Source organism: Hippichthys cyanospilos, chromosome 4, assembly GCF_059441005.1.
Source record: "Hippichthys cyanospilos isolate Australia breed blue-spotted pipefish chromosome 4, RoL_Hcya_1.0, whole genome shotgun sequence".
Classification (NCBI taxonomy): Eukaryota; Metazoa; Chordata; class Actinopteri; order Syngnathiformes; family Syngnathidae; genus Hippichthys; species Hippichthys cyanospilos.
In genome coordinates, this window is record NC_142372.1 from 20,115,778 (window position 1) to 20,141,814 (window position 26,037).

At 39.9% G+C, this 26,037-nt stretch overlaps 1 protein-coding gene across 11 annotated transcripts in view; it reads right to left on the bottom strand.

The window, feature by feature from the left end:
* Window positions 1-26,037, bottom strand: part of neo1a (neogenin 1a) — a 163,516-nt gene that overhangs the window by 101,398 nt on the left and 36,081 nt on the right. For all 11 annotated transcript variants that reach the window (XM_088413297.1, XM_088413296.1, XM_088413299.1 and 8 more), the window contains exon 2: window positions 4,879-5,202. In XM_088413297.1, the coding sequence (XP_088269423.1) occupies window positions 4,879-5,202 (324 nt within the window). The remainder of the gene's footprint in view (window positions 1-4,878; window positions 5,203-26,037) is intronic.

Genomic DNA, 26,037 nt, shown 5'->3' on the forward strand with positions numbered 1-26,037 from the left:
CCCCTAATATGTCCAATGGGAATTCAGCTTTATCAGAGCACATTTAAATATCAGAAAACACTTAACATTTAATGTGTGTGGCTTTATGGGATGTGTATTACCTTGTTGTCTCTGTGACACCAAAGTAGTGACAGAGGTAGGGGAATAATCATGAGAAAACCCAGCAGAAAGAAAAATCTGAGGGTGCATGTTAGGGGGTCAGGATTTAGACCAAACAAAAGCACACCAGAAAGCAGGAACAGAATTAAGTCCCAGTTTTCTCAAATGGGGGATTCCCCTTTAATAGCAGTGAGGTGTGACTCAATTTGAGCGATTCTGGAGGGCTGAGTTCAAAGCCTGACTGGGAAGAGGGCGTCTGTGTGGGAGAACGGCAGACAGTTAAGATGGGATTTCTCATTAGTTGTGTAGCGCTTTGTGTCCTGGCTATCACCGCTGCACACCGCTCATTCGCTTTCTGCCCTATAATTCCTCTCCCCCTCCTTTTTTTTACTAAGACACAAACGGCATACATAATATTGCTCCCACTGAGCCCCCCAACGCTCCCCTTTTATGAGAGTCTGTGTGCAGTTCCATGATATCAGACTACACACACAAACTAAACCATACAAAGAGGCCACATGACAAAGCACAAAGAAGACATGGGACATTTCAACACAATCTTCTCCCAAGTCACATTGGTATTACTTATACAATTAGGTTCCGCTGCCAAATTCCAACGAGAAATAGCAAATTTTGTAACAAGTATATTAATAGGTCCTGTTTAACCACAATGAAAATGCAAATTCAAAAGAAGATTTTTTTTACATGTAAATGCAATTCCCTCACAATGTTCGCATGAAAACAGCAAGCTATTGACGGAGTAAAATCCCTAAAAAAGCAATTACTTTCTACTGAATGAAATCATTGCATACAACTGCAATATGCGCATTTCCACTTTGATTCTTCGTTGTGCTAAATACCTAATAGTTACTGTTTCTCATTGTCTTTATCCAGAATGTGTGTTGCTCGAACATCATAAAGAAAATGCCATCCATCCATCCATTCATCCATCCAGCCATCCGTATACTGTACAAACCAATAGGGTACAGCGTACTCCAGCTGTATGCAAAGGCCTTTACACTACTACCACCAAAACCTGAAGCAAACCACGCCACCAACACACCAAACAGGCAAGTGACAATAAGAAACACATTTGTATCTCCACTGTACACATCAAGGTAGCGAGAGCTACCACAATCACACACGATATTGGTGTCTACATCCCACTCAATATGAAGCCATTTTCCAGCATGCATGGCAGCGGATGTCGGTGAACACGCCACACCCTTGAACCAAGATATGAGTCTCCGTCAGGACATCACTTTATTCGCACAGCCGACAAGAAACCAAGGTTCCTCTCGTTTTCTGCCCACTGACATGGGGGAGACAAAGCCGATCCAATTATCCTTCGCTTGCTGAAAATTAATGCAAAAGTGCATTCCACCCCTGTCACATCAGTGGCATATGAGTGTGTCTTTTTTTACAGCAGGTGGAAAAATGCTCAAAGAGCACAGTTGGAGCCTGAGAATGTGGTCATACTTGGATATCTGAAAAAAGAACAAAGCTCTTAACTCTTTTAGTACCAGCCATTTTTAGACACTCCTTAGCCTGACACTTGAAAATGCTTGAAAAACGATTAATAAGTGCAAAGGATTAAGCAACTGGAGCTCAAATATAAAATTATCTTTGGGATTGAATGAGTCAATTTGATAACTTCACTTTACTGCTTAATTCATATTCCACAAACACAATATTCAAAAAACAATGTTCTTCATTAAACGGACACTAAAAATATGACAATTATACTGTGATGATGCTCATCTCAAGCACAATAAAATATTTATTTACCCATTCAGAACAAAACGTATTTATAAAATGATTTCGGTCTCAACGCAGGGCACTAAACAAACCCGCAGCACTTCCATCATTTCTCAGCCCTGGGCAGATATAATGCAAATGAGGGCTTGAGACAAGCGCCGCTGTCAGACAGCCTCATCACCAGGGGGTCAACCATGATTGGACGTTGGCTGCGATCACTTTCTACTCAAAGAGCGCGTCATCTGTCAGCCATTGTAGCCTGCCATACACCGCACTTATTCTAAACGAGGCTTCATACAGTAAATGGATCAGCTTGATTCAGCACACACGTACATTTATGCTTTTACTTTACACATTTGCACAAACATGGCTGTTGATGATGGACCTGCAGCTGGCGGGCAGGTGGCTCGTAAGAAAGGTTAATTACAGTGCCGTGAGAGCAGGCCATTAGTACGCCATCAGACCTAGGAATGATGGTGCAGGCAGAAGGTGGCGTGGGCGTGACCTCTCTGATGTAATGACCCAACAGGTCACGGATGGCTGGCGTGGCACGCTGCATATCTGACAAATACCAGGGTAATATCTGGGATTGATCGCCAGGAGATGTGCCGCTCTCTTTCGCACATTAGCGCCATCCTTGCCACGCCCCAACAGGCTCCTGCTGTCAATGTCCACATATTTGCACTGACTAAATTAACAATTGTATTTCAGGGGTATTCATTCTGTCCAAACAAAGCTCATTTCATTGATTCATAAGGTGGCCCTGAAGAAAAGACAAACACCTTTCAAGAAACGTACGCATGAAAAAAGACTAGAAAAAAGAAGCAAACAAGAAAAAGGATACATGCAAGAAAATAGATGCAAACAAGAAAAAGTGTGTATTATTTTCTTGTTTGCTTCCTTTTTCTTGTGTGCTTCTCTTGTTTTCTTGTTTGCAATGACCTTTTTTTGTTTGCTTGGATTTTCGTTTGTGTGATTTGCACTTCTGGGCCACCGTAAATTCAACTGTTTTAAGAACAGTAAAATATGGCATGTTTCTCATGTGCTTTTCCCGCACAAGCATGGTACAAATCGTAGCTTCCTGCATTGAATCATGTTGTCACGCTTCATCCCCATACGTTTCTTTGTCCAATCTTTTGATCTTTACATCAAAGCGAAATCACTGAGAGAAGAGCTGAAATTTGACTCAGATGGTGCCAGCATGTCTAAGTTCATCGTGGCACAACTACTTAGTTATCACACTGCCGAGAGCGTGCCATCTCTTGGCTAAAACACCTCAAGAATAATGTGGAAGAAAATGACCCTAAGATAGTACATGCACAAGGCACATTTGACTTCGGCTTAACGCTTTGTGTTATGCATAGCATAGTCCTGCATTTAGTCAAAAATGTTCTTTACAGTAATATTTCTATACACTGCGCCCCACCACGAGCATCAGTATTCTGATTAGATAATAGCCCGAGGCAAGAAGCAGATGGACCACTGGAGTAATTGCTCTGATAATGGGGAACCTCTTTATCCTTCAGCAACACAAGTGCTGTTGACGACTAAATCAATAATTATAGGATTATTAACAAAACACAAGGCAAAATATGTACGCGAGCAACTGAATCACGGAGAATACCAGCAGCTCTTCAGACAAACAAGCTGATACTAAAGTATAGTGTGTGCCCTGCAACAGGCATCTCTTGAGTATCTTTAAACCTGCCTGCACTGTAGCAAGAGGAAAGCATAGTAAATACTTTGCTGGCCTGCAAATTGAATTTCAGGGCACGACTTGACTCGAAACACATAATAATCCCATGTCACTCACCGTTTTCACACTGAGAAAGGTGACATTGCGGTAGGAGAAATAGAAAAGACAAATCAGAATCTTTTTCATGCATGTAGTATCCATAAAGGCAATGCATTCAGGCTTCCACTGGGTGCCCTGGCGACTGATTTCAAGGACATTAAATCAATTACAACAAAAGAAAGCAACCTTTTCCCATTGACACATTCGAATCATAGCAGGAGATAACGTTTAAAAGAAAGGAATAATAATGTTTTTCAAAAGGAATAAAACATATGGAAACTACCTTTCTGCCAGAAGCTAGGAATAGGAATCAGTTGACTTCAAAATTGTCCACATGCAGCAGAATGTAAATCGCAAAGACTGCAATTTAGAAAAGAATACAAATGCTCAGTTTGAGAGGGTTGGTAGTGTTTGTTTAAATCGCGGGTGGAGGGCCAAAATGTCCTCTGGTATAACTTCATATTTCAAATGTATCCATGTTTATACTATTGGCCGGTGCACACGTGTGAGAGGTTTTACAAATGATCTGAAATGGTGAAACTAGTGTGCTTTCTTTGACGATGCAAATTTAGTAGTTGAAAAGACGAAAGCAAAACACACACCGCTTGTTTTTTTCCAAAAAGTGATGATTTTGAGGAACTAAAAAGTCTAGAACTAAAGTTGTTCAGTTCAAATATTTACTCACACATTTTGTTGACTTGTGCAATTCAATCTTGACGTGATGTTATATGTGCTTTATGTCGGTGTTTCTCAAAGTGGGGTCCACGGACCCCCAGGGGCCCGTGGCCTGACTGCAGGATGTACGTGAAATATTTTGGGTGTTTTGGAACTGATTTAGTTTATGTTTTAACACTTACAGATGTGTGCCTTGTTTGGATTAGTCATTGTTTTTTGGCGCCCCCTCTGGCCGCTGTTGATAGTGCATTTTGTGGTGGAGGAATGACAATATGCAAATGTTTTGCATTGATGATCATACTCCTTTGCATATAATTATCGTTTAGTATTCAAAGGAATACGATTTGTAACTCTAATCACAAAGTGTGTACATTAAGAAAAATGCAACAATTTTGCATATGGGACTTACCTGAGTCATGCTTAGTGTACGATATCAATTTTAAAGACTCAGATGATGGATTCACACATTAAACTTGTCTTAGAGCAACAATGTGAAAATTGCAGGCATAAATAAATAAATCAACTGTCTCAAGATTAGCTTCCCCCCTTACCTGCAACGTAGAGGTGCGCTGTCCGACTCGAAATGGATCCTAGGTTTTCAATGGTAGCCACACATTGGTAAGTGCCCTCATCAGGTTTGTTGTGCTTTGAGTGAACCACGTGGGTGAAGAGTAAGGAGCCGTCAGGGAGGATACGCCGTCTCTCGTCTGAAACCAGGCTCAGGAAGGTGCCATCTTTCTTCCACTCTATGCGTGCTGGTGCGGCTGCATCGCTGTGCGCAGAACAGTTGAGCAGTGCAGAGTTTCCCCGAATGGCAACAGTGTCCCGGGGCTCCACCGTAAACCAGAATGGACTGAAAGGCTGTGCTGCTGATGCTGGAAAAGGGGAGATAGGGAGAATATTGTCAAATATTCTCAATATGTCAAACTTACAGTTGTCATCATTTTATTCGACATTTGAGGCACATAATTGTAAATCGAATACAGTACGTAAAGGTCTTTGGTACTATTGTGTGAAGGGGAGTCATATTGTTTTCTGCGGGCGAAAATACCTCCCACACGGTCAGAAATAAATTGTGTTATAAGTTATATTCAAACAACTGCTTGTTAAAATAAAAAGGAAACTTCAGAACTCCACAACCGGGCAAAAACCCGAACGTTATGTTCCTAAAGAAATACTGAGAATTTTCATAATGAAACTAAAAGCCCCCTTGAAACTGAACGGAAAGACCTGACAAATATTACCTGGACTAGTACCCTGGCCAGTTAATATCGCGCTTATAAGCAGAGAGTACAGTGAAGTTGTCGAGACTTTGAAACACAATTGCAATTTCCTTTCCTCAGATACAGATGTTCACTTCATACTGAAACGCATAGTGCCAAAGTCATACAAAGCGCAATTGTTTTGCATTTGTACTCATCCATTATTCAGGTCCCAGCACCTAAGAGCCACACAGTGGTATTGGTTAGACAAATAATAGCAATTGCCATTTCTGCAGGGATGAGAAGCGGAAAATAATTAAGCGGATATGGAGGTACTTTAATAATGCAGTGAATGGAATGAAATAAGAGGTGGGATGTTAAACACAGTTTAAACTACGCCTGCTCTCTTCCAAAGAAACTGCTTGTCTCCAAGAGTAGGTGACGGAGAGAGGTACTACTGTACATAGCAGGGCAGTGGTTGAGATATTTAACTTCTCCGAGGTAGGCCCTCTACCTTGCGGATTCAAGTCCCTAGTGAAAACCAAAGAGAGAAGCTTGTAATGCGGGCTCCATTACGAAGCAATATCAGTGCTTGTTCTTAATGTGCCGCGTTAGCTTGAAAGCACATCTATGAAAAAATTGCAATGGAAAATGACTGAGGTGAATTACAATGTTTTACTTGCATATTAGCAAATATATGCCAGACAATTCAGTGCTCACACTAAGCTTAGATATCATTTCTATGCCCATTCAGCAACAGAGGGGATAGAAATTCAGCCATTCTTCCTGAATAGAGACATATTAGAGGCACAATAGACCCATTACCCATCTGTTGTGATCCAAACAACATGGCTTCCTTGGAGGTGCGGTCAAATTAAACCATTCCAGATTTCACAGGTCAGTATTAGTTAATTAACATAAAAGTGGAATCTGTATCATTTTAAACCAGTTTTCTTTTAAGACAAGCTCAAATTCAGGGAGCTCTCAGCTGTGTTTTATTTTGATCTTAAATTCTCTGTTGCAGAGTGACTTCAAATTTTTTACGCGAATAAATGAGGTTGTCTGATAAAATTACATTTTGATTTAAAATGCTTTTTAAATCCATACTGCCGATGCCCTGTTGAACCCTTGAGGCAACATTGATACCAATACTTGTAACTGGCAAAATTTCTATTGAATCAATAACAGATACATTTAAACAAAGACCATTGCATTTAGTATTTAAAATTAATTTTTGGAAGATTTTAACCATGTTACAATGGTGATTTCTAACAGCAAACCCCATTAAAGCAAAGCAAAGCGTATTTTCGAGTAAGTGGCTGAAAATGAGCGGTTCAAAATTCTAAGAATTGTGTCATTACAATTTGCCTTTTATAGCTGCTCATACACACTATCTCTGCCCATACCCAAGTTTTTCAAACTTTTTTTTTCTTTTCCTTTAAGATTTTTGTTTAAGAATGTATTGCAGGATAAAAGCTGGCTCACGAACACCCTCCCAAAAGCAAGAGAAAAAAGGTGTGATAAATTTTTGATGACTCTGGGATTTTTTTTATTCAAAGTATGTCACAGACATTTTAAAGAAAACACCCGGGAGCTGTTTACAATTTTGAAAAAAAAAAATCATGATATGTCTTTTAAATTATAGGTACATTCATAGTGCATTTCAGTCAGCACAGCTGAGTGTTCATATTTTGAAAAATATTTACGCTGAATAGCTATTGTTAGTCTTCAAACAAAAATGGCAATCCGTCTACTTTCGGCAGACAGCATCCACCACAAACTGAAAAGCAAAGAAAAAGAAAATAAAGCCTGATGATAGAGCCCTTGGCAAGTAGTAGGAGCTGCCCTGTACTGAGCTGTATTCAACTCTTTTTATTTTTTAACAGCACAATTTTCACCTCAAATAATACACGTCTGCGACATCACTGAGGCCGTCCTATTGGGGAAACTAACATTTAGTGGAAAACGGCTGAAGACAGACTATAATCTGAATTTCACTTGGGAAGGTATTTTTTTTCTCCCTCTTTTATCCAGATGGTTCACCAATGGGTTTGGCGAAGTATTAATCACACATTTTTGGCAACCAATTAATCATAATTTCTGCCACAAACATCTCTGATTCCAACTTTTACAAAAAAAAAAGAGATGCATGTCTGGGGAAGTACACCAAGGAATGATTTGCTAGATTTTGGTTTTGGAAGACACTTCACGAATAGTTTCGCATATTTTGTATTTCTAGATGCTTTTCCGCAGGCTTTCGAGCACAGGAATAGGATGTTGAAACCCACCGAGGGAAGTTGCAATCTGTCCAGCAATGCAGGAGCCGAGCACCCGCTTGCCTTTGAAAATTAGGAAACACCACGACAGGCAACCAGTGAGAACGAGGGAGCAGAGAGCATGAGGCTAGAAAATGAGGTTGTCTACTTGATAAGTATGGGCTGTTACCTCTGTCCCAAATCCACTTTGCTCTGTGTCATTAAAGCTTTTCGGGAGCTGGGCTTAAGGTGATGCCATGATATCCTATATTGCGCTCCCAAGCTGCGGATGTGTTACTAAACGGAAGTCCGTGTAGGGAAATAACAAGAGCAAAACTACATTGGCGCATAACTCATCCGAGCGTCCTGTTTTCCATGAAACAGGCAAGAGTATCCTTGTGGAAAAACACAGTGAGGAGGATAGCGATAAAGAGGGTCTGCTCGCACAAAGACCCTGTTTTCTTCCATCAGTGGCACAGCAGGAAACCTCCTCCCTGACTGAGACGCTGTCTGAAGCAACCTTATTGACTACCCTCCTTATTGAGCCGCTCCTTAAACAGAATAGACCACTTTCAAACACCAGTTGGTTTTTCTTCAACAGATTGCCCTCTGTGACTTGGGATGGAAAACAAGGGCAAAATAGTGAAGCTTACACAGTAAGCCGGTGAACAATTGAAACTGCAAAATAAAAGGGCGATACAGTGGAGGTCTGTTGTTGATGTTATAAATCAGACTGTGGAGACGTTTTTTTTTTTTTTTTTTGGAGTGGAGTGTCTTCCTTGCATGTCGCCACACGACTCACGTTAAGCTTCAGAGTTGATCAATCAAAGTGAGACACAGCACCAGCGAGAGCCAAAAATGCGGATTTGTGAGGGATGATACAGCATAAGGGACTCTGATAATGTCACCAATGACCACTGTGCCAATAAAGATGGAATGACCTAAAAATTAATCGGCCTCAACTTGGTTTGAGTACAGTTCTGTAAGTTGGCTATGGTAGACTTTCCTTGTTACTTGTTAGGGGATGAATGTTTAAAAGATAAGCTATTTTAAATGTGTTACCTGTTAGGGGCTGAACGTCTATCGTCGAAGGCTTTTTCTAATCTTGTTAGGGGATGGAGGTTTAAAAATGAAGGGCAGAAAATGCTTCATAAAGACGCTTTTGAAAATATGGGTTTTTTAATTCTGGTGCTAATTCGAAAACTTGAAAGTTGCTTGTATGATGACCCGTTAAAAGTGATAATCGGGAGTTTTTACTCCTGATCTCAGCCTTTCGTTGCTTTCTTCCTCCCAACTGCGTCATCGACTGAGGAGTAAATGAACGATTCCTAAAATCAGAGGTGGGCAACTTACATTCTTTTGCTGGTCCGACATTTGCCCCGCCTCCTTTCCGTCATCGTCGGTCCGTCACTTTTGCAAGTCAGACGAAATTGTAACTGTCAGTCCGTCGATGTAGTTTTGCCCAACCTTCTGCCACCACTAAAAGGCAACAACGTGTTTTATTTTACTGTATTTTTTCTGGTCCTTCATTGATCAGGCACCGGTCTACTTTTGTCTGCACTCATACGAATTCTTATTTCTGTTTTAGTACTTACACTTAAAACCATGTCTGTGCAGTTACACTGCAATTGTATGAAAATGGTGTATGAAACCAGGACTAAAAAAGGGAGCAACTACAAATAAATCTCCAGTAAAGTCAGCTGCCTTATAGCTGTGAATGTGGTGAATTGAAGCAACCCAGTTTATTCACTCAACTGAACATGTTTGTCCAATGCCTTGTGATGTTGTAAAGTGACTATTGTCACATTGACTACAGGCTGATTGCAGTTCATACTATGAAGGTGTAGCAATATGGCAGGTAATCACGCAAGTCAATTACATTCTGATTCGGTAAGCAAAAAGGGGCGTGGCGGGCTGACGGATACCGTACATGGCGGACATCTGGAGTAATGTTATCTCGATTATTACAACAAGAGATGAAAATTGCTATTACAACATTTTTAATTTGCCGTTTTTTTTTTTTTTTTTTAATAGCATTCATCGGTCAACCGGCAAAACGGGCGTCTGTCGGCGTCTGACAGTCCATCGGTGCCCACAGCCTAAAAGTTTAATTGCCGTGGAGTACTTCTCAAAAAAGAAACTGTATAAAATTCTGAACACTACATTATTCATCTCCAAAAAATAAAAGCAATGGTAAAGTATTATTTGTGTCAAATGATATGACACAGTTATTACGATTCTATTTATATTCTATATCTAATTTGGTGCAAAGCTCAACAGACAGCACCACAAATTGGAGATTTTACAGAAAAACGACTTTCCTTAAGTGTGTGAATAGCTGACTGAAATCTGGGAGGGATTACGCAGTGGGAAAACCTCTCACCTGCTGCGGATGTGATAATTAACCAGCAGTGATTGAGGTTTGAATTCACCCTCTTATCATGCTCCCCATGGGCCCAGAGCGAAGGATCGCCCCACGAGACAGCAATGGGTATGAAAAACTGCACCGGAACAAGTTTTCCTTTGCTAATTTGAGAAAAATGCAGTTTTACATTATAAAATGCCTTCAACTGACTGGACTTCAGTCAAGTACTGAAAACCATTAGAATATTTCACACTCTTTCATGCTCGACACACTTCCTTTAGCGCCAAGGCTCTGCAACCCCATTCTAATGAGCCAAAATGTGTTCCTGAAGAGTTTTGGAGATTGGTGGGGGGCAAGTACTCCACTTGTGGGGGGGGGGGGGAAATATATCCAGGAAGTAGTCAACATGCTGGGCAGATTGAGCAGAGTTCCTCCTCTCTCTGTGAACAACACCAAATGAGATAGTCATCTGAGACAGGAACTCACATTCATTTTTCGCCCCACCAGCTATACTACCCGCAGCCTACCACCGCCATGATACTAAAGAAAATTGTGTGGCTGAAAAGAGATAGTTTATAGATTTTTAAAATGAAACCCAGATAATGTTCTCTAGCCTCTGGTTCTTGCAACCAAGTTCACTCATCAAAACACAAAAGAAAATCAATAAAATTCTAAATTCTCTGCAAATTTAAACAGAGCAATTTAGAAGTATTGGATTTTTAAAACCAAAATTGACCCGCTTTGCCCTTGTCATAAAAAGGAATGGTCTCAGAAGTCAAAATGGCATAAAAGGCTTTTCAATTGTTCCAAGGACAAAATGATCGTTCTTCCTCTTTGATCCATCTCAAATTGATTTTGCACGTAAACACATTTTCATTGTTGCCATAAGTTGGAATGCGTATGCTAAGTTCATTTTCCACCTTACACCAAACACGCAAGTGTTGCACACGGGTTTATCAACAGCCACAATTCAAATCCTTTAAAATTTTGCCTTTCCCCACAACCCTTTGTATGAAAATTATAGAAAACAATCAGATAAACATGTATACCGCGGACCAAAACTGTCACTACTGTTCACAGAATACAAGAAAGTGCTTTCTTTCTGCATTACATCAGCTTTGAACTATTACCAAAGCTTTTTTTATTTTTGATTATTTTTATTTTTAATTTTATTGAAAATCCCATTAATCTGCTTTAAGACTGGAATGCAGCTTGCCTGCTCTGGAGGACAGAAACAAGGGGGGGACACATGTCCCTAAGTGCACTATCATGGAATGTCTTGGACGTAAATTTTAATTCACACACTGGGGCTCCATACTTAGCTAAGTTGATTAGCATTTTCTAAAAAGCAGTGTGATGGTAAACCCCCATCGCAGTGATAAACGGGACTTCTTCATTGTGCTTTTGGGTTATTTTGCAAAGTGTAAACAGCTTCAAAGTGCCTGATAGGCAGGTGCTGATAAAAGAGGAGCAAGTCTCTGCATGATCACAGACTTTTGGAGAAAATCATTTAACACTGTCACACAAGAGATCAAAGCAGCCAAAACATTTCTGGGAGGAAGACCTAATGACTATTTTGCTTGAAATCAGATACAATGACCTAAAAATGACTGCAAAGGTAAACCACATGCAGATATAGTATTGTCCGGTACAACATGGAAAGTTGAGAAACGCATTTAACAACAGCCAAGTAATAACAGTAAAGTGAGGTCACGGGGGCTAAGCATTAGCACAAGGGACTTAACTAAACTCTGAAATGAAGAAGCTGTTTGAGGTCTTGATTAGTGTCGTGTACAAGTTTATCCGATTCCCTTTAAAGTTCCCTTTCCAAATAATAATCTTTTTACTTGGAAAATGAGCTTAATTAACACAAGTTGACCAACGCAGGAAACTGTTAATATACTACTGTATCTCCAATACAAATGCATGTTGTTTTTAACAAGCTATTTGAACTTCCATCAAGTTCTGCTCATGTCGCTTGTAAAGTTATTATTAGCTTAGAGGGAAGGTATGGTGGTATTTACACAATGCATTAAAAGCAGAATGAATTGCCCTGGTCTTTAGCCAACCACGAAACGGATGAGAGGTCCAAAGGGATCAATGCAGATTGTGATGGAGCTCAAGTGTCTATGTTTTAAATATGCAATTGCTTAAATATGGCTTGGTGAATGGTTATCAGTGAGTCAATGCTGTGTGACAATTCTCTCTGAATTACACTGTCATTCCTCTGGGCCTGTTTTTCCATTCAGCAGATCTGCAGTTTGCCCACATCTGTTCAACCATAACACCACTTTGTTTGTACCTTTGTGCCAAAGCATGGAGATTTTTTTTTTTTTTTCCTTCTTCATGGTCTAACAGTGAGCATCATGCCTGTGCTGGCGTACCTACACACACAAAAGATGCTAGATGGTGATGTATAGCGGGTTGAATATACGGAAGGTAAAGGGATGCAAAAGGATTATTTTATGTATTGTCGACGTGATCTGTTTTTGTTTTTGTTTGTTTTTTCTTTTAGAAGTGCTACGAGAAATACACGGCTGCTCTGTGGGTCAAGCCACAATATCACACTATAAAAGCCAAACATTGTGAGGAAGCCAGTCAATTGTTCAAAATGAACTCAACACAAGAAAATTAAGCTTCGACTGATGTTCTTTTTTTTCCCTTGATTCTTTTTGCTTTGGCTGAGTTTTCTTTTTCTTTTTCTTTTTTAGTGCCATGTCATGCGGTCGACCAAAATGGCTAGGTGGTCGACCAGTCAACCGCAGCAGACGGATTGTGCACCCTTGCTCTACTCTATTTCCTGCCAATGACGCCGGCGCCGTTGAAAGTTATTTCTGATTGGACAGAATGTGGCAAAGCAGAAGAACTTGGCATGCTTGTAAATGAATAAAACCGCACTATGTTGATTCAGGTAGCAGCGATCCCCCCGTATAAAAAGATCCATGTGGATGAAATTTTCTTACACACATCGACAAGTCACTAAGTTAGCAAATAGGTTCCACATCTAAATTCTTCATAAAGGCAAAAACGGTAGTCTACAATCGTCTTTGGGAAAACCAAAACAGGAAGTCTCTTGACTGTGAAAGATAAACTACTGTTTTGGTTCTCAAAATCAGATAAGCTAATTGAAAAGGATGATTCGCCCTCTTTGGCAGCCACCAAAATGTGGCAGAGAAGCATCAAGTAAGGTTATTCTTCTGGGGGAAACACGCTCATAGGGCTGGGCAACACTGTATGTCTGAAAAGTGCATCAGGAACACTTCATATCAGTGGATAAAGCTTTGATTTCAGCGTTTTGTGACTACATTTTGATAGCTTAGCAATTAGCATAGTTTTGCCCCTTTTCTCCTGGTACTGCCCGCTCTCCTTTTACGATAGAGAAATGTAGCTTTGCCTTGGAGGTAGCGATTGGTGATTCATGCCATGTCGAACCTTAACCTCTACGGCTGCAAGTTTAGGCATGTTAGCGAGGCAGTTGTAGTGTAGCAGCGAGATGACGTGAGTGTTACATCCTCGGCACTCAGTGATCTCTTGGGCCCATTCTGTCACAAAGGGCTGTGATGACAGACATAATGTATATGCTTTACCACGACTGGATGGTAAAGTTTAAATCTCAACTCTCAGGAAAACTCATGCCTTCTATTGAATATTACATTTTTTCCGCACACCGCTAAAATCAATGGGTTTTGCTCCAGTATCGTCGGTAATACGCCAAGATAGCCACAACATGTATACCAATATTGCTCCAAGGCCAATTTAACAATTGTTTCTACTGTATCTTCGCAGATATGATGCACATAAATAGCACTGAATAATTTTACAGGGGCACGAGAAAAGGTAATGACCACAGGGATCCATCAGAAAGGGGAGTTATATTGCAAATATACAAATTGTCCAACTATTTTGCCACAATGTCAATGCAAATGGTGTAACTAGCTTGTTTTGAAAGATTAAAATATAGACTTGTCTTGTTACTCTTGGGCAATTATGCCATATTATAGTAATCAATTTCACAGTTTTGAAACCACAAAACATTCCTATTGAAGCAATTACTAGAACACAGAGTTAGATAAAGCTAATTTCCTAAACATCTTTGCTGCGCTGCGTGATGATATCGTGCGTGTTTTTGTGCATTCACAATTATTAAAACAGAGCTTTGGCGCATCACAAGGAGTCTCCCCTCTGTCTCTTGCATCATTCTGCATGTGTCCCCCTCACAACTGAAATACAGGAAGGAGAGCACGCGAGCACTTGACACAAACATATCCTGTGCCAGATTTGATCAGAGTGCAGCTGGCGCTCCATCTTATCATTCAGGCAAGGTGTGTAAACAGTATGTTGCTGAGCATTACAGCCGGTAAATGTTTACTGTTTTTCAAGAGGGGACGTGACAACCGCAGAGCAATATGTTCAACTAGCCAATACTACTGTTAGCAGCATCGAGTAATAACCTTCGTTTTTTTCTACCACTGGCTCAAATGAGACGTTCGAACATGCTCAGTGGTCTCTAAATATGAAGCTCTCCTGTCATTCTCAACTGAAAAGCCTCCATCAAAGGTGCATCAATAAAAAATGGGAGGATAATGTATTTAATATGCTGCATACACCTTACTTGGTATAGTGGCAATAAATAATTCACAAGCGGGCTATCAGATAGGCCTGGCTAATGTTGACGCAACACTTTTCTGCCATGTTGAAGTTCTTTTCCAAATAGATAAATCTGAGCATCGGCTTGGAAATGAGGATGAATCCTTAGCGTTTTCTTTCATTTGACCCTCCTTTTGCCAAGCAACAGTGCTTTCCCCTTCTTTGTTCCTCCCACTAACACTGATGTATAATGAGGGATGTTCCCTTAAATGTGTGTCTGCGGATCCAAGGCTGAGACGAGCCAAGCGGCCGAGCAAATAAGTGGCTGAGTGGCAGCAGCTGATGAGCAGTAATGATTTGTGTGCAGTTCAGTCTTTCCCCCTGAGGGTTTCATGCACATCCCACTAGTGCGGCCTTAACACCACACCAAATTAAGAAGCCAAGATGGCTCCCCAATGCGCCTAATCGTGAACACACACAAAAAAAAAAACGACTTTCAGCAACGCACAATATACACATTGATATGTAAGTCTGTGTATCTGAGACGTCCAAAAGATATGTTTCAAACATGTGTCACGAGGACAGAAATAAACAAATTGAAAAGTATGCAAATTGAACTAGAAATATGCTAATGCAATTTGATTTCACCCTGAGAAAAAATCTTGAGATTATGCCACAATTTCTTTTCTGTCTGTCTGGTCTTTGACTTTCTTAAAGGGAAACATACAATATTTGGAACAGGTGAGCTATGATGTTGCCAATCAAGTAAAATTAAAGTAAAAAAAACAAAAAATGGGGTGCCAAAGTACATATACAGTACAGTTTGACCTTGTTGAAACTAAATAGACAGAAATAGCAGGAATGCCTGCCTCTCAAACAACCCAGCAACCTTCATGTTGAATACAAGGTTAAGCTAGCCCATGCACCTAACAGATCCATATAATAGCATAGCAAGTGCAAACACAGAGCGCCAATTTATATCCCAACCACTTTTTTTTTTTCTTGATCAAACAATTTGCTTTATTTGTTGAGAGAAGCGATCCCATGGTATGGTAGGCTTTAAGCTGTTAGAAAACAAAAGGGAAAAAAAAACTATTAGTCACCATAAATAGTTTCCATATTTAATAGCCTCTCTCACACAGAGAGCTTCTTGCAGGTCACTTTTGTTCTCTCTATCACGTCTGAGTGTTTGCTTAAATTATTAATACTGCCCTTGAAGGTTGTTTGGCCAAAAAGCAAGGAGGTAGTACAAAGTACGCAAAGGCGACTTCAATCCTTGTTTACATGCTAGTGGGGATTATGACTGAGTGCTCGCCACCTAATCACCCACAGTGCTGTCAATCAGATGTGGTTGCTATGGATTTACTTGTACAAATTTAATATACATAGCTGTCATGAATACGAACACAAAACGGACGAGAATCCTCATGTAGCATCTATACATGTAGATTGCAAATTCATGGTTGTGTTTTGCAACGGTTTTGTCAAAAAGGAAGGGCTCAGGGTGAAACCAGCTGTCGTGCAGCGATATGAAGAGCTACGAGTACTGGAATGAACTTGAAACATAGAGAATAATTATCGTCAAAAGCAGCGGCCAATACAGAGCGCCAGCCAAAAAGGAAAAAAAGAAAAAAAAAGAAAAAAAAAAGAGTAAATTCCAAAATAGGAAGGTGCATCTACAGTGACGAACTCTACTGATGTGCTTTGGTAAATAACATCAAATGTTTATGTATTTTACTATATTATAGTATTTTTAAACTATTATATGTCTTATTTTCACAAGGCTAACCAACTTGAATGGCAAAACTATTTTAAGTAAAAAAAAAAAAAAAATCAAATAAAAAGTACAAAACTAAATTTGCTAGATTGAGTAAATTTTTATAAAGGATGCACCGAAATGAAAATAATTGGGGGAATCCAAAAATGAGAACTGCTCGGCCGAAAAACAAAACATCAGAAGAAAAAACTACTTGCAGGAGCCAATCAAATCTGGGAACTAAATGTAATGAAAGTGAAAAATGAAATGAAACAAAACTGCATACTCTGGTACTGAATAATATTCTTGTTCAGTGTTTTAAATCTCTTCAGAGGGGACTATTTTTAAACGTGTCCAGTTTTTTTTTTTTTTTTTTTTGTGGTAAATGTTATAGTAATAATATATATCGAAGGCAGGTTTATTTCTTATCTTATTCATTGACATAGCAACCACTAGAATGGAACAAACCCAATTATTTGAGTGGGTATTGTAAACTACAGTAACTAGATGGCGCATATATATTTAATTAAGTAAAATTTCTAAGTAAATTGACACCCATCATTCTTCTTCTTACTAAAATGAAACAGCTGTTTATTCATTTTGGGAGTTGTGAGAACGCTAATATTGTATGACTAAAGTTTATATTCTATGAATAAAGTTTGACGACTTAGCTGATTGTTTTTAATACATTCCCTTTAGTGCAACTCCATCTGCAGTCCCAGTCACTACTGTAGCTTTTACTCTACAGTATGTGCCTTGTAATCCAGTGCGCATTATATATGATTTTTTTTTTTTTTTTTAAATAGACCAGGTGCGCCTTATAGTGCAGAAAATACGGTATACTCATGTACTTATTTGGCCATTTATAATAATTTGCTATTCTCATTTAATGCAAGTGTGGGCATATTAATTATTGCTGTATTATAAGTATCTTGGTTGGTTGGTCATTACTCCACTAACGAGCGACTGAACTTTAATAAATGGATATGTTAAGGTTGTACAGACAAAAATGATTAAGCACACAAAGAGGTGAACTTCTTGGCAGTGAAAAAGGGTTTTCAATGGCTTCATTTGACTTATGACATGATTCTGGGTCGACTCCAACTCCTTCAACAAAATCCACTTTACAAGCACATCGGATTTTGGAAGAAAAGTGAAACAATGAGAGCAATCTGTCAACAACGCGGTATGTGTGTGTGTATGAAAGTATTAAGAGATATGGCAAGGAGGTTTTACTTAATGCTACATCCATTTGGTTTCCTGTCATGAGTACAGACAGGACAAAAAAGGTAATGGAGGAACCATTCTGACAGGGATTATGGAAATGGGAACTAAAGCAAAATTGTGCAACGCTAACACTGCTACTGTTACCCTTTATGAAAAAAACACAAGCCTCCAAACGGAAACCCTGTAAAAGAATACCGAGACAAATATCCGCAAACATCACCTTGAGGCTCGGAGTTCTTCTTTTCAGTTTCCACTCTTTCGACTATGGCACATTTCCTGTTATATGAACCTGTTTGTACATGCCATTGGGGACGGGATAATTAGCCCGATCTATTTTGGGGATCTGCTAAAGCACTGACAACTGTGCATCACCACTGCTAAATTTTGTACACGAGGCTTGAAAAAACAGAAAACATTTTTAGGGAAGTCTTGTTGTAGGGTGCGAACACGCTTTTCTCCTTTTCTTTCCATTTTTGAGAAGAGGAGCATCTGTCGTGTTGAAAGGCAGAGGTGATAATTGGTCTTGGCTCTTTTGATGTGCAAACAACACCATAGTCAGTTTTTAAGGATGGCCAGTGTGACCAGCAAGGGCAATCCACACATAGCCAAGATATTGCTAATACTGAATCTCTGCCAGTAATAAGAAGCTACAAAAAGCTCTAATTTGTAAGTAATTAGAAAAGGTGCCCTGTATTTAAGATCGTTGCGAGTTCAAAGATCCCTTAGTAGTAGGTGCATGCTTGTCGAACATCACAGCAAGAATACTACGTACTCTTAATATAGACAAGAAAAGCCTGTCAAAATGAGGGCATAGAGTCTATCTTAAGGGTGAAGGACTTGATGAAAGGCCTGGTAGATGTTCTAAAGTGGGCAGCTTGTCATGTCAGCAGGGGGACAAAGGAATAGAGCTGTTTGGGACCATGTGCCCACACCCCAGGGGCCCAGCCAATGTTCTCGCTTTCCTAGACAACCAACATGGTATTTCCTGCAAAATGTAGTGGGTAGGGCACTGGGCACACCACATGATGTATTTTGGGCATACGGCTTTAGTCTTTTCCATTTACAGAGTATGGGGTATATTTATTTCAGAGCGAGCTTTATTGTAAATTTCTTTACATGTGCGAGACGTACAAAGGAAATGAAACTTTCACCAAAGATAAACTTCCTAAGTAGTAGAGGAGGACTCTTGTGGAAAATAATAATAAATACAATTACAGTGGGCCCCCGGGTTACGAACTTAATCCGTTCAGCGGCTACGCTCGTATCTCGAATTGCTCGTATAGCGGGCAATCCAAACCCATGTTAATTCGTGAGTGCGTGCAACGCGCGCAGAAGCCTTAGGTAAAATCATCACGCTGTATACATACATTAATATTAAGTGACATAATTTATTGTACAGTTGCATTAAATAACAAATACAAAGGATAAATGACTTTTACCTTTGGAAAGACGTGACTTGTGCTGAGATAAGCAGAGATGAGCAGAGATGAATGCTCTAAGTCAATACGGTAAATCAGATATGCTATTGGTCTTACAGTGTCAAAGTAACTTTTTCAGTCAGGGTTTTCTCTACTTCCTTCCATCCCAACCAGCTGTGCCATCAAGCTAGATAAAGGCGTTCGGCCAATAGCATATCGGCACTTCTGTGATTGACGTGTGACGCCGGCCAATAGCATCTCCGTGAGTGAGACCGGGTGACCTTAATCGACCAATAGCATATTGGCGTCTCCTTGACTGACTGATAATTATTTGCACTTTTTTTTTAAACGGTTGGAATGTATTGACATCTTATTGATTAAAACACATTTAAATCTGTGACGATTTTTTGTCCTGCAATCGGCACACTTAATTTCATGTCAACTGTTTTTCCCGACGTGAATTGAGCACGGTGGAAGCGGAGAGGTGGTTGTGTGTGTTGCATTTACTAGGCAGCACACTTAAGGCTTGTTCGAGCGTCAGTTCACCTTTGGTTTCAACTCACAAAATTGCAACAATGACGCTGTCCCAATGCATATCGGGAGATCGCCGACTAACCTGACATGCAATCTTGTCAAGCAACCATTATATGGCGCTGTAACATCACCCGTAATAGGGTGCAGAGATTAACCTCTTGAGTTAATACGGCAACGCATATAGGCTATTGGTCTTACAGTGTTACAGTAACTCTTTCAGTCATGGTGCAAATCACGGAGATACTAAAACATCATCCTCTTATTTCTTCCTTTACCGCTGCTAGTAATTTTAGAAGCTATGTCTAACAGATAAAGTTTGCAAAGTCTTCAAAACATTCCGTTTTTCACTCATTATCTCTACTTCCTTCCATCCTGTCCCATCAAGCTAGATAAAGGCGTTCGGCCAATAGCATATCGGCATTTCTGTGATTGACGTGTGACGCCGGCCAATAGCATCTCCGTGAGTGAGACCGGGTGACCTTAATCGACCAATAGCATATTGGCGTCTCCTTGACTGACTGATAATTATTCACACTTTTTTTTAAACGGTTGGAATGTATTGACAATTAATTAAAAAAAACACACATTTAAACCAATGACAATTCTTTGTCCTGCAATCGGCACATTTAATTTCATGTCAGCTGTTTTTCCCTTTAGCTGTACAAACACTACACTTAAATGGTAATATATTTAGACACCGTGAGTGAGACAGTCAGTGTGAGATTGTAAGACCAATAGCGTTCACGTTACCGCCATAAGTATCTATTAATGATTGTAGATGACGCAACTGCTGAATATATTGACGCAGTTAGGCGAGAACATTTCTACATACTCAATGGCTGGTTTGTCGGAATGCTCGCAAGACGAGAGGTTTGCTCGTAAGCGGAGGACAAAATTCTCCCTGATCCACGCTCTTAAGGCGGAATGTTCGCAAATCAGGATGCTCGTAAGCAGGGGGCTGACTGTATTTGGATTGAAAATGAAATCAGGATTAATGAGCACGATATTTATTTAACTGCCCAAACTCAACATCAAACATCATTTAAAACATCAACCAGAATGAAATTAGTTCGCATTAAAGTAAGAAATATGTATGTTAAAATAACAACAGGGGAAATAAATTAAATACCTGCTGTTCCTGCTTGGCCTCTTAGGGGCAGGGCTGTGCAAGCACAGAGATTTACTTACATGTAGACAAACAACATTAGAAGAAGACAGCGGCAAGCGTTATAAATAGTTTTTCACAGAGTAGGAAGAGGATTTGCTTGCAATATTACCGTTTCCCTTTTGATGTATTAATAAAGCATTTGTGTAGGATTATTTGTTATTCGGGGGTAAATCTCTTTGGTGATACCAGTCAATAGGGTTTTCCAATGAGTGCTACGATTAGTGATACAGCCTACCTAAAAGTAACTCATTCATTCATGTACAAAATGAGTAATTCTTTAATTGTGTGTTTAGTTGAGAGTACACCTTTGAACTTGTTAAAAGGAGGAAAACCTTACATATAAGGTCCCACATTTGACTGTGACTGTCCGAGGACAAGCACCAGGTATGAAGTCAAAGGAATGTCTATAGACCCGCAGGACAGGATTGTCCTGAGGCACAAATCTGGGGAAGGATACAGAAAATTTTCATCTGCTTTGAAGGGCCTAATAAGCACAGTAGCCTCGATTATTCATAAATGGAAGACGTTTGGAACCATAGGATTCTTCTTCGAGCTGGCCAGCCATATAAACTGTACGATTAGGGGAGAAGGGTCTGAGTCATGGAGGTGAGGCACTGAGAAGAGGGCTTTCCAGGGGGATAATCATCTCTGCAGCAATCCACCAATCAGTCATATATGGTAGAGTGGCCAGACTGAAGCCACGTCTGAGTAAAAGGAAGATGGCAGCCCGCCTGGAATTTGCCAAAAGGCACCTGGGTGACTTTCAGACCAAGAAAAACAAAATTGTCTGGTCTAATGAGATAAAGATTGAACTCTTAGATGTGAATGCCGGGCTCCATGTTTGGAGGAAAGATGGCACTCTCATCACCAGGCCAATACAATCCCGACAGTGAAGCATGGTGATGGCATCATGCTGTGGGGATGTTTATCAGCAGCAGTAACTGTCAGACTAGTTAGGGTAATAGAAATGAATGTATCAATGATTTATACAGAGATATCCTGGATGAAAACCTGCTTTGACCTCAGACTGGAGCGACGGCTCATTGTTTTTAGCAGGATGAGACCCAAATCACAAGGCCAAGAAAAATCTCAAAAGATAGGCTTCAGAACCACTTTGTGCATGTCCTGGAGAACCCAGACTTCAATTTGACTGACCATCGATGGAGAGACCTGAAAATGTAGGAATTGATCTATCCCTATGTGGACACAATTTGTGATTGTTTGTGGTAATACTGAGAACCATGGCCAAAAATGGAAAAAATGTACCAATCAGAGCCAAACTGATTATTTTTGGCATTAAATATTTTTGGCAGAACACTGACAGGGAGGTCTTGTCTTTTTGCTCCATTCTTTCTTTGAAACGAACAACAAGCAGACACATTCTTTGTAAAATGAGACTTTTGCCTTCACAAAACATGCTTTTCCTAACCCTTTCTGTTCCCATGCAGGATAAATGTCAACACCAGCATGTTGTTACCGGATGAGGACTTGATGTGTGATTGCCTTAGACACCAATAAGCAACAAAAACGAGCGTGTAAAAATATCCATCATCTTATACAAAGACAAAAACAACCAGGCCAAGAAGAAATCTTTTTTTTTTTTTTTTTAATCTGCACACAAAGAGAGAAAACAGGCTTTTAAGAGTTTTTGTCATACTTTATGTGGCCCCCTTTGATAATCTTTGCGGAACACCACACCTATTAAGATTCTGTTATGACCGGAGTTCAGTCCTGATGGAATCCTCACATGATCACACATGATCTCACAGTCACAAACCTGAATAGACGTTTCCTGGTATGTTCCGATGGATGTCAAGTGCTTCCGGAGAAGATCGGAGGCGGGGGCATTTAAATGTTGTGGTGTCAACATGAAAAACTTACTTTTGGGTCCTTTTACAAAAATAATTTTAAAAGACATCAGGTAGAGCATATCATATTTTGAATTATTTCACGTATGGCTGCTTCTTTGTTTATCAGTCCGAGCACTTCTTCGCCTGGTTTCATTGTGCTTAGGTACCATTCCACAAAGTCAATTGGCTGAAGAGTATGCAGAACACGCACCACGCACGCACTTACACACAAATATTTTTGGTTAAAAATATTGAACACATTTATTTATTAGGACTGGTGATCCTGAACGGTTTCTGACACCATCCTTGGGACAAACCGACTTTTTACACATCCCAGAACAAACGGTCATTTTATAGGATAATGTTATAAGAATAATATAGTGCAGCATTTGAAACCCTTTACTGAGAAGGGACGAAATCAGGGTACATTGATTGTAATACATTAGGTAAGGTGGCCATAAAAAAAGACTTCCTTAATTTCTCACATACAAACACAACCGCATTGATTCAACATACAGTAAATTAGTTTCAATAAAATTATCATGATTAAATATTTAACATATTAATAGTTTTCAGGCGGCATTCAAATTTGTCATTGTATTCTATTCAATTAGGCTTGAATGCACCAAGGTACAGGAACAACATAATAGACCACTTGATGGTTATCGCCAGCTTGATGGGCCAATAACACAGGTCCAGATTGCAAATGCGGTACTTCATAGGGGGTGGGGGAGTGGCACCCTTGCATTGTTGTAGAAATCAAATAGCGTTGCTATGGTGACCCCTGAGCAGTGGCAGCCGCTGTGCAGTAAACAGAGAGTACAGACCCCTCGGGACCACCTTACCTCCCTCCTCTCCTTCAGCGTGTTTATGGGGAGGTCACAGGTTTCCAACAGGCTATATGGCAATGGTCAACCACAAAAAACAAAACAAAATAAAACAAAAAAGCATTGTAAGCATTGTAATGCATCCAGTGTTTATTTCAGGGCTCAAATTAAAATAGTAAAGAGCCAAAACAGGAGCTCAAGTGTGTTGATAGACATTTAGCAGTGGAGGGATATCAGAAAAGCAGGAGGGAAGGAGCAGTCCCACACCTCCAGTCAACACAAAATAAGCAGTTCCGTGCGTGCAAATGACTAAGTACGTGCACTCACACACTCTCGCAGCACACAACCCCTCCTCGGGCTAACACAGGTAGTATTGTCTGCAGCATGGGGCGCTGCTGGCAGCTCGCCAGCTCAGCCGAGTCACTGGGCGCGTCCTGCTCCAGTCCACTGGCTTCACCATGCCAGACTAAATGGATCCCTCTGGCTCTTTAACTGTTTCCTATCCATCAGTACTGCTGTCATAACTGCCTGATGTTTAGTGCCGGGACAGGATTCCCACATGTTGACATAATACAGCAAATACGGTACTTTTACAAACACAGCACAGACTTCACGGTTTGATTTTGTTGATTGCTCCCATGGTGATTTCTGAAAAAATACAGGTATTTTTGATCCGAGGGACCCCAGTCAAGACTGCTGTTTTAACACGGGGACCATCCCAAAGGAGTTGCATTGCATCCTTTGAATCCAGGGACTCTTGAAACGTCTCTACTTCTGAAAGGAGTACCTTCAAGGGCCTTTTGTTTCTTTGTGGTAACATAAAAAAAAAAAAAAGACAAGCATTACACCAGGGGAACATATGGATGCCGAGGCAAAAACACGAGAGGAAACAATGGAGTGGTTAAGATGTTATAGAACCACAGCTGTCCACATAGTTTTTGGAATGCATTAAAAACCGCCCGTAGAAAAAGGTGTTTCATTTAAAAAAAAAAAAAAAATGCTGTTAATCTATGAAACAAGTGTGCAGAAAAAAATATTGTGACTAATGGTATGTCAAATTTTAATGCCAGAAAAACAGAAAAACCTTTTAGTCAATCGCCATGGCCTAGTGTCACTCTATATCAGAGGTGTCACACTCAGTTTAGCTCAGGGGCCACAAGAAGGAAAATCTATTCTCAAGCAGGCCGGATATGTGAACTCATGTTATATGTCTTAAAAACAGTTATTGTCAATTACATGTAGATTTTTGCTATGCATCCTGGCCAGCCCGGGCCCTATTCCTTGTGAATAGCGGGGGTTACCTGTAAACATATTGTTAAGAAAAAAAATAAACATTAAAAAGACAAAGTAAAACTGAAATGACTTCTATTTTAGTACCCTAAATATGACAATATAGCATCTTTCGTTAAATTGGATGAAATGAATGGAAATTCTGTTTTTTTTCCCCATTTGTTCATTGAAAAGATATTTTGTATTGACCACATAAAAAGTTGAACTGAAAAAAAATAAATAAATACAATGAAACGCAAAAATCCAGAGGAGGGAATATGCCACAATCAAGATCTGTGGTTGTACAACCTCTTGGCAAAGATTGCAGTGAAGTGCAAAGAATTGATCAGAATTAAATGGTGCTATAGTGCCCCATTTTGCTAAGTAAATTTAAAAAGAAGTCCAAGACTGATTGTTTTTAATATAACACGGACCAACGGTGAGTGTCTGGTAATGGCCCAGATGACGACCTCTGCCATTGTAAATCTCTTTGGGGCAATCCAAGGATTTTAGCTGCGCTGAGTAGCGCGAGGAAGCTAGATGCTAACGCTAACGTGAATGTTCCACTTTGTCATTTCATACAAGCATGACAAATGGTCACTTTTGCTTGTTAAGTTGCAGTGCTGATCTAGGGATGGTTTGTAAAAATAAGAATTGTATGTTTTGTATTGTTAATTGCTGTCAAGCAGGAGGAAAATTGTAGAGGAGGAGTCAGTTGTTTGTCTGTCACAAGCACGAGCGTGAATTGCGGCTGACAGCAGCACGGGACGATGCACTATTTAGTCTTTTTTTCTTCTTTCAATTAAAAAAAAAATTGGTCATATCTTTAAACACATGCACAGGCATTACAGTGTTATAAAAAGTGGACTAATGGCTCGGTCCTATTCGCCGTACGTTTGAGACCCCTGATCTATATTTGGTGGTATCCAGTGGTCCCTCATTTTCCGCAGTTAAATGGGACTGAAAAATACCCCGGGATAAGTGAAATCCGTGAAGTAGGATTGTTACTGAATGATATTGCAGTACATTGGGCAGGCATTGCTGTAAAGCAATGGAAAAAAAAAAAAACAGCACAAATCACTGAAGCCGCAAAAGTTGAAGCATGAAATTGCGAGGGAACACTATATGACCAAAACAGAAGGACCTCTATTAGTGTAAGATAAATTATTTTCTAGGCTTTAGGAGATTCAATATTGGGTTCATCAGAGGGGCAGCATAGAACTGTACGGTTTTGAGAAAAAAACTCAAAAGA